This window comes from Ictalurus furcatus, chromosome 3, assembly GCF_023375685.1.
Source record: "Ictalurus furcatus strain D&B chromosome 3, Billie_1.0, whole genome shotgun sequence".
NCBI lineage: Eukaryota > Metazoa > Chordata > Actinopteri > Siluriformes > Ictaluridae > Ictalurus > Ictalurus furcatus.
The window spans coordinates 13,387,116-13,397,633 of NC_071257.1; the positions used below are offsets into that span (position 1 = coordinate 13,387,116).

Sequence of the window (10,518 nt, forward strand, 5' to 3'; positions counted from 1 at the left end):
TACTATATATAGATAAGAAATGCAGATACATTCACTTCATACACAGAAGTACATTGTAATGTTTTCTGAAGTATTCAATGACTTTAATTTGTTATAATGATATATAGAATAACAGCAGTTGCATTTTTGTTAAGTGAGTAAAAGCAGAGAGTTCGAATTGCAACACAGATTTGCTTTTCCAGGCTTTGCTTTTTTTTTGTGAAGCTTTTCCAGGCTTTTACTGTAGCTTCTTTCAGTTGTTTGTGTCGGGGGTTTTCCCCTTCAGTATCCTCTTCAGAAGGTGAAATGCTGCTCAATTGGGTTAAGGTCTGATAACTGACTTGGCCAGTCTAAAACCTTCCGCTTTTCCCCCTGATTAAATCCTGTGTTGAGTTGGCAGTGTGTTTTAGATCACTGTCTTGCTGCATGATGAAGGTTCCTCACGAATAATTTGGATGTATTTCTCTGTAAATCGTCAGACAAAATTTTCCTGTGAACTTCTGAATTCATTCTGCTTCTATCATCATGAGTTACATCATCAATAAAGATTAGTGAGATTGTTCCAGAAGCAGCCATGCAAGCCCAAGCCATGACACTACCTCCACCATGTTTCATAGATGAGCTTGTATGTTTTGGTTCATGAGCAGATCCTTTGGTACTCCACACTTTGGCTTTTCCGTCACTTTGATAGAGGTTAATCTTGGTTCCCGAACTTTTGCGGCTCACCTCTGTATTTCTTTATGAATTCCAACCTGACTGCTTTTGAGTGGTTTGCATCTTGTGGTATGGCCTCTATATTTCTGCTCTAAAAGTCTTCTTCGAACTGTGGATTGTGATACATTCACCCCTGCCCTGTGGAGGTTGTTGATGTCGTCACTGACTGTTGTTTTTAGATTTCTCTTCACAGCTCTCACATGCTTCTGTCATTGCCTGTTGTTGTTTTCCTTGGCTGACCCAGTCGGTGTCTGCTGCCCAGTACACTAGTGGTCTTTTTATTTTTCAGGACTATCCAAATTGTTGTATTGGCTATGCCAATCTGAATGATTTCCCCTCTTTTCTCAGCTTCAAAATGGCTTGCTTTTGCTTCCAGAGACAGCTCTCTGATTTTCAACTCAGCTCAACTTTATTTCTAGAACACTTTCAAAAACCACAATGGGTACCAAAGTGCTGCACATGGACTTACAATCTTCATTTTGGCTAATCCATTTTAACAACAAATGCAGTCTTCACATGTGAAACTGAAGGCTAAAACCAAGAGTAGATGTTCAGAGCTATTTACTGTTTAAAGAATCAATCTAACAGGACATACCTAGGTAACAAGAAATACCTGTCAGTCACATGTTCCAATATTTTTGCTTGCCTACAAATTGGGTGGTCTGATACAAAATGTGCTGTGTTCTATGTCGTTTCACACATCTATATATAAATAGCAGGGAATAAAAGCTGAAATAATTTTTTAACTGTTTTTTTGAGCTTTTTTTCTTTGCGAACATAACATTTATAGTTAAATAAACATACGAAGAAAAGAAAAAGAGAAAAAAAGGGAGGGGGAGGGGGGGAGCCCCTGACAGCCTACTAACAGAAAATGTCAACATTAGCACATATGCAGGATTCATTTATTAACATTTAGATCTGAAATTCTAAACTCTTTCCTCATATTCATCTTTTGATCTCAAACACAAATGTCTTCCGTCTACAACAAAATAAAGAAAACAACAAATCCTCATGCAAAGTAAAAAGGGTTGGTTGAAACCTATAAAAGAGGAGAAAACGGAGAGAAGCAGTAAAATTCAATAATCACCCAATTGCAGGCCGATACTTCTTCCCCACCTTCTCCTGTCCTTCCTCTGTCTCTTTCTAATTCCTGAATAGAAGGGATCTTTGTGATAGAGGAAGGAGTGTGACCTGGTTGCTGAAGTGTATCTGTAATTACCAGGGCATTAGAGCCACACACAAAGCCTCTGTAAAGTCTCATTTTGTTATTTCATTTCCCTAAAAAAAAAAAAAAAAAAAAACTCTCATCACCATTGCAGCAGTGCCATAACTGGTAATTGTGGTTCACATTTTGTTCACCTTATAAAGCCAATGGGCAAATCCTTCATATAATTCACTGTAATATAAATGGTAGCTCAGGTTTTTTAATGTTTCGTGCCAGATTGTAAGTCACGCAAGGTTGTAAGTTCAAATCTTAGTACTGCCTCAGAGCAAAGCCCTTAACCCTCAAATTCTCGACTATAAGCTTGGACTGGATTTATACTGTAAATAGCAATGACCCTGCACCTGTGCAATTCTAGAACGGCTGACTCATTCGAGCCACTCTCACTGCTTATGACTAAACAAGGTTCATTGCATTTGCGGATAAACCCTTTGAACACAATGCAGTTTATATATGAAAGTCTGGTGAGTAATCTGTACAGGATAAGACTGCTAAATAACCATTAACAGAAAAGTCAGAACAGCAGACGCTGAAGTTCCAGTGGACTGACCTATATCGATGGACAGTGATTGCTCTACAGTAAGCAATTCGCATTATGGGCCTACATCTGTATAATTCTGCGAAGAGAGGAAAGAATAGACACATATGCTTGTATACACCTCCCAAACTAAAACACACACACATGTGCAAATGAGAAAATCTACTAACTGCACCACTGCTGTTTTGGCCTCAGACCATACAAGTGATTTTTTTTGGGAGCCATTAGGGTACCGGAATTTATTTGAAGTAAAGGGAGAATGCTACACTCATGTGTATGCACTGTGACACATACACCGATCAGCCATAACAGTAAAACCTCTGACGTGAATAACACTGACATGAATAACACTGATTATCTTATTACAGTGGCACCTGTGAAGGAGTGGGATATATGAGGCAGCATGGGAACAGTCAGTTCTTGAAGTTGATGTCTTGGAAGCAGGAAAAATAGGCAAGGGCTAAATTTTGATGGCCAGACGACTGGGTGAGATCATCTCCAATATGGCAGGTCTTGTGGGGTGTTCCCAACGTGCAGTGGTTAGTACCTAGCAAAAGTGGTCCAAGGAAGGAAAACCAGTGAATAGGGTCATGGGCGCCCAAGACATTGATGCACTTGGGGAGCGAAGGCTAGCCCGTCAGGTCTGATCCCACAGAAGAGTTACTGTAGCACAAACTGCTGAAAACATTAACGCTGGCTATGACAGAAAGGTTTCAGAACAAAACAGTGCATTGCAGCTTGCTGTGTATGAGGCTGCATAGCCACAAACCATTCAGAGTGGCCATGCTGACCCCTGTACCCTAATGAAAGCACCTACAATGGGCATGTGAGCATCAGAACTGGACCATGGAGCAATGGAAGAAGGTGGCCTGGTCTGATGAATCAGGTTTTGTGATTCATAACAGGAAAATAATCAATGGCAAGGTGGTGTGGTATGCAGCCTGACACAAAGCGGACCCTGAAGTTGATTATTTTCCTATAACAGCACATCCTGAAGAGTTTTATTCCACTATTTATACCACAGCAATTTGCCAATGAACAAATTTTCATTTATGAAAAGAATGACACCTTTTATACATTCAGTTACATTTGATGTTGTGGAAGTTACTTCCTGTTATCACTTATGTTATAGCAGCTAAACACATTCAAGTCATTCCCTCGAAATGAATAAGACAGAAAAGATGCAGTACTGAGAAACCACAAAGCGCAAACTCATCTGTCATGAAGACAGATGAGTTTCCAATATCGGAAAACTTAAAACACAGCTTTACCTCTGATTATTACAAAGTGCTGAAACTCTTTCCATAGGTGTTAAATAAATGTTACATTTCCTTTCACCTCCACCATAGCAACAGTTATACATTGTTCTTTATTACATAACAAATCTTTTTTTCCCTCATGGAGCCTCTGCCATACAAGTCTGTGTGCTTTACTATAGGAATGATAACGTTTTAGAATGACTACATTAATATAAACCTGTGATTTGAATTACAGCCAACACTACTGTCATTTCATTTACTCTCGCAATGCACTGTGTATATTATTTATTTTTATTCTGTGATTTGAAAAAGCATTCAGCCTCTAAACTAAAAAAAGTATTTAAAAAGTATTCATACTCCTTGCAATTGTAAGGCTGACTTTGATCCCACTCCACAAATTACCTTGTCAGCTCACAGTATTTGTTGATACTTCACAAGGATACATAGACTGTCTCTTTCTGAGGTCTATCAGTATGGTGGAGACTATCTAAAGAACAAATCAGAATGACGTCAAAGGAGCATTCAAAAAACGTCAAGGATCAAATCGCAAAGAAGCGCAAGACCATATCAAATGCACTGAACATAGCATAGAGCTCAAATCAGTTCATCATCGTCATTAAAAACAAAGTGGAGAAAATATGAAACTACAGTTACACTGCCTAGATTAGGTCACCCCTATAAACCGAGCCAACCAACTAGAAGTGGATTTGTTAGAATGGCTACTGTGGGACTAGCTGTCCCTCCAACTGATTTACAGATGTCAGTAACAGGGACTGAATGCAAGGTTCATGGATCAGCAATAGCCAAGGCCTTAGACCAAAAATGAATATGTGCGAGCACTGAAGGAAAAAAAGGTCCCTTGGAAGACTCCCCAATGAGGTGGCAGAAGGTCTTGTAGTCTGAATTGAAAAAATTTGAATGTTTTGACTTGAAGTATAAGCAGCATGTGTAACATAAATCTAGGCACATGAGTTAAATAGCACCATACTCACTATAAAATATGGTGGTGGTAGTATGATGTTATGGGGATGCTTTTCAGCAGCAGGGACTGGCAATCTGGATAGAACTGATGGGAAATGACTGGTCATCATTACAGAGAAATCGTACAAAAAAAAAAAAATCAACTCCCCTCTACCAGAAAGCTTAAACTGGGAAGGACGTACATCTTTTGACCCAAATCACACAGCCAAAGCAACACTAGAGTGGTTTAAAGAAAACTGACATCATTGAGTGGCCCCAGTCAGAGTACTGATCTTAACCCATCAAACAACTGTTTGAAAAACTTGCAAAAGGTGAAGTATTTTAAAGATGAACTGGATAAAATTGTTCTAGCACACTATCTAAAAAGACTACTGGCTGGAATAACTATCTAAGGTGGCCTAACCAAGTACAATACCTTTCTGAAGATCCTAAATATTACTAGTAAGTAATATGTTCCTGAATACTTATAAAATGTTCCTATTATTTTCATATCAGTTTTCTAACTTTTTTTTTTGGTCATTACTAAGAAAATGAGTCTGATTCAAAAATGTGTTCCCAAATTTATGCAAATCTCTGGATGTTGATTAGAGAGGTGAGAGGAGAACAGTCAGACAGGTAAGAGCTGACAGAAAGGTTATGGTCTTAAGTCAAATAACCACTATTTACAACCATGGTGAGCAGAAAAGCATCTCAGAAAACACAAAGGACAAGGACAAGGACAATTACCTACAATTAGCCTACAAGAATGCTATTCAGTGCTATTATAGTCCCCCCCCTTTTTTTCCTAACAATGTTACAGCCAGTTTGAGGTGGTTGAATCTTGCTTCAGTCCAAGAATAAGACACTGATAATAAGGATGCTTAAAAGTGTGGTATAATCTTGCGCTTTCGAAGAATATAAGAATAATAGAACTAATAAGAAACTACTAATAATGTGCAAAATAGTATGCAAATGTACAACGGTGATTGAAAGTTTGTGAACCCTTTAGAATTTTTAGATTTCTGCATAAATATGACCTAAAACATCATCAGATTTTCACACAAGTCCTAAAAGTAGATAAAGACCACCCAATTAAACAAATGAGACAAAAATATTATACTTGGTCATTTATTTATTGAGGAAAATTATCCAATATTACGTACCTATGAGTGGCAAAAGTATGTGAACCTTTGTTTTCAGTATCCGGTGTGACCCCCTTGTGCAGCAATAAGTGCACTTAAACAGTTCCGGTAACTGTTGATCAGTCCTGCACATCGGCTTGGAGGAATTTTAGCCCATTCCTCAGTACAGAACAGCTTCAACTCTGGGATGTTGGTGGGTTTCCTCACATGAACTGCTTGCTTCAGGTCCTTCCACAGCATTTCTATTGGACTAAGGTCAGAACTTTGTCTTGGCCATTCCAAAACATTAACTTTATTCTTCTTTAACCGTTCAGCTTGTGTGCTTAGGGTCATTGTCCCTACTTTAAGACTTGTATGAAAATCTGATGACGTTTTAGGTCACATTTATGCAGAAATGTAGAAAATTCTAAAGTGTTCACAAACTTTCACGCACCACTGTACCTCCACAAAAGCCTAAGCACAGTGTCTGGATAAAAAGGTACTATACACGTGCGTTGTTGTTCCCAAATGTACAAACAATTATCGACCTCAAATGAGCTTTACAGGTAGAAAGGTCATGTCTAGTTCATTTAATTAAAGAAATGAAAGACATAACCATTGACAGGGGTTTGTACTCTGAAAGGTACACTTTTGTATGTTGTTTTTTTTTTCTGAGAGTGTGAGGCTACACCGTTTCTCACTGGATCAGCTGTGCATAGATGACATGCATAATAGACTTAATAGACGATGGGCATAATAGACACGTGTGAAAGCCTGTTTGTTTCAAACTGTGTGTTATGTTTTTTACTCTGGATCCTGGAATAAAAGATGAACATCTTTGAAGTGTGACATCTGTGTGAACTGATGCTGAAGTGAAGGTGATACAATCTGCAGAGCATGAACAGATCCATATCTGTATCTGCAGTGATGGGCCAGGAGTGGCTTATGAAGGGGGAGGCGGACCTTCAACGTGTTTGAGGAGACGAGTTGCTCTAATTGATGCCGCCTTGTCTCCTCAATCTTACGTCCTTCAGCGTGTGACCCGGAAACCTATCAACGTCAACAGTATTTAAAGACGCATCACTTCTCTAAATGCACTGAGAGTAATCTAGGAGAAAGGAAACAGGAAGCCCCTAGATCAAGAATACACTGCTGTAGTGCCTGACATTAGTATATGGCATAAATGATCCACCTCTCCAAAAAATAAAAACGATTATAAGGAGCACTAACACAAAATGACATCACTAGCACAAGTCATAGTAGAATTTTATATAGTATATAGCAGCAGTATTTAAACACACATGTACATGATGTACACATGTAATAGCATTTTCATTTTTATTTGTTTAGTGTGCATTCTCAATGCCCTGTGCCACATCATCATTAATAAGTGACGATGTATTAAGAGTGATGCTTCAGTGATCAGGGGCGACTCATTAGGCGAATACATTTGTACTTGATTCCTCCTGTTTCCTTTCCTTGCATCCTCAGATATTAGAGCTAACAAGCAAGGAATGAACAAAAACAGGCACAATTGAAGAAATGAGAAGTGCCAGCACAACCACAACAACAAAATGTGCACTTTCGTATGCTACTTGCTGATAGTAGGAGGATCTGGATTTGTAAGCTGTCTTTCAAACAAGGAATCAGTGAAGCAGTACACAGCAACTCCTACTGTTCTGAAGAAAAGAAAAAAAAACCATTAACATTCCAAGGAATTCAGAAGTTTTATTGGGTAATTTTTCAGAAACACTTCTGATGTAGCATAAACAACGCGCAAGAGTCACACTCTTGTCATGTGATTTTCTTCAGAACATTTCAGTGGAGAGTCTCCTGAACATCTCACTCAAACACAGCAAGTCATGACCCAGACACATGACCCAGGTACACCAGGCATCCAGTATAATATATAGATTTACACCCGAAGCACAGGAGACAACATATTTCTTCTTCAAAATACACACTGATTACTTATTGACCTTATCTAGTCAGACACAAGATATGAAAGAGGTGCCAAAGCTGCCATCTATGTCCATACTGCTGAGCCAGAAAAGCCTCTCCATAGCTCTTCAGCATGTTCTGATAAGTTCCATTGTGTCCCTCTTCAGCCCTGCTGGAAACAAGAGTGCTTAAAGCAACAGCATAGACTACTCCTCACAGTCCTGATGAGGCAGATCACACAAATCCTTACATGTATACAGCTAATCCAACATCCAGTCCCTCACAAGACACAGAGACTTCGGGGCTAGTCAGGTCTTTAGGCAGGGATTTGGGATGGAGGATAGGTAATAGATGGGCATCCCCTTTCTTTAATGACAATGCACCAGGCCAGCTGAGCCGAGAAGAACATGGGGGAGATGTTTGGACCTACCAAGGCGTGACATCAATTAGGGGTGGCTGAGAGGAGCGTTTGAAAGAAAGAGGGATGACCCTGCCTCAAAGAGGGGCAGAGGGCCAAAAAGAGGGGTGATACTGCCAGTGCTTATTAATCCAACAAGAGAACAAGACTGTTAGCGAGACAGCAAAGCGAGTCAACGAACTAACTGATGGCGTCTGTCTTTTAACAAAACACAGAAAAGTGTGTTCAGTCATATATTTGTAGTGGTTTATATTTGTTTAAAAATAGAGAGGATTGGCAAATGAGAATTATTAAGTGAGAGACAAAGAAAGAGGACTAAACTTGTCTCATTGTCACTTTTCTACTTTTTTCCAAGACAGAGATCTAATGTTGAAATAAATAACAAACAAACAGTATTTCTGCCATATTCCTAACAAAAACGTGGCACAAATATCACTTTAATTGTGTATGTTGATGTTTTAAATCTGGCGGATTAACGCAGAATTTCAGATTCAGGAAGATTTCTTTACCCTTATTCAGATATGAGAGGCTGATATCCATAAAAGGTTTTTTGTAACTCACACAATGTTTACACAATTGAGTTAAATTGGGATAGAGACATTTCTTTTTGGAAAAATGCTCCAAAAGAAAGATACATATTCAAATATAATGCATTCAGCATCATAACACTTTCAATAATGCTACACTGCACATAGCCTTAATAGTATGGGTGCCACAGACAGTTCAAGAATCCTGCTTGACTAATTGTATAATTGACAGTTTCACTATATCCAGCATCACATTTTGCTCTTATTCCCTCCTCACTGACAGAGTAAATTAGATGTCTCTAATTGTGCAATTGTGCCTGCCAGTGGCTCCTTAGAGATTTGCAGCTTGAAGCAGAACCCAAAACCACCATCCATTTCTCAACTAATAAAAAATTATACACTCAAATGTCCAGAACCCAAACGATTCCATACTGCCACATATTGTTTAGTGCCAATACAGGAAAAGACATGTTCAGTGCAGCACAATGCATCCCTGCACAACAGTACAATGTTCTTATCATTCTGTAGCACACTGTAAACAATAGTTATTCTATTTCTGATTCCTATATTGAATGTACATATTTTCACGTCCTCGTCTTTTGATTTGACAACTGCGATTTAAATTAACAATTTCGATTTTAAACTTCCATCTGTTTTCAGAAATCTTTGTTAATAGTCCATGCGCTTGCCTTGTCTGTTTAGTATGTTACATGTCATACATGTGTGTACTCACCAAAGACAAATTCCTTGTTTGCATAACATACTTGGCAGAATAAAGAGATCCTGATTCTGATCAAACTGTTGATGTGTGTGAAAAGAAGCTTCCAAATGTGTTCAAACTTCTCATGTATTATATACACACTGAGATGGTCACTCACAGACATTCCCGGTGTTGTCGAAGCTGTTGAGCACCTCCTCCATTTTAATCGGCCCATGGTTGTCTCTAAAGAATGGCAAGTTTGCAAATGTAAAAGAACCGACGATGCAGAAATGTGAGCATGTCAAAAAACCCGTAGGAGTGGTCTATGTTGTAATGGCCACCCATGTCATACCAACCTGATTAAGGCACTGTACTGGGGAAAGCAGGCACTTCTGTACTCAATCCACTGGCTGTCAGATGGACCATCGCTCTCCAGTGAAGGAACCTCGGTCCTGGAGAAAAGGTTGAACGAGGAAAATCTGCGAACTGATACTGTCTGAATGTTCACACTGTCGAGCTGCTTCTGCCTCAATACCTGGGCGGGGGAAAAAGAAGAAGAATTGATAGAGTACAGATAGATAATTAGGTAGTACACTTATACAGAGACACTGAATGCAATATTCAGCATAATTATTCTATACAGATGCTAGTTACACAGTGCATTCTGTTGCAAATTTGATCCTGAGTGTATTATCTAGATAATAAACCAGCAGCTGTCACCTGTCGGAGAATTGTCCACCTGGCGCGAGCTGCATCTGTCCCACAGTGGGAATCCGGAGCCTGGTGCTTGTTTACATGCGTTTCCGGCGATGGCGCGCCTTTGAATATTTTCATTCCCGGGCTACCTGTTGGGTTTGACTCCATTTCTCACTTAAATAACTAATAAAAAAACAGTTGAATAACAATTGAATAACCTAACTCTGTAAACGTTATCGTGTACAACTGCTTATATTGTACAAAAACAAACAACATGAGTTATAAATAAATTGTCACAATTCGCCGGTAACCAAGGCACCCTGTAGCCGGCCCATGAAGCGCGCTACTTCCGCATACTTTCCACGTCGGTCTAGCGGCTAAGAAAATCCAATAGATCACCGAGCTCATAGAGCGCAGTTTGCACGTAGTCATAGTTAATCTTA

General features: G+C 39.2%; 1 protein-coding gene across 2 annotated transcripts in view; it reads right to left on the minus strand.

Moving 5' to 3' along the window:
- camkmt (calmodulin-lysine N-methyltransferase) overlaps positions 1-10,422 on the minus strand; it is a 115,678-nt gene extending 105,256 nt beyond the window's left edge. For both annotated transcript variants that reach the window (XM_053620834.1, XM_053620833.1), the window contains exons 1-3: positions 10,100-10,422; positions 9,736-9,914; positions 9,558-9,622 (exon numbers count right to left, since the gene is read on the minus strand). In XM_053620834.1, coding sequence (XP_053476809.1) covers positions 9,558-9,622; positions 9,736-9,914; positions 10,100-10,243 — 388 coding nt within the window. In that variant the 5' untranslated portion in view covers positions 10,244-10,422. The remainder of the gene's footprint in view (positions 1-9,557; positions 9,623-9,735; positions 9,915-10,099) is intronic.
- Positions 10,423-10,518: the final 96 nt, after the last annotated feature.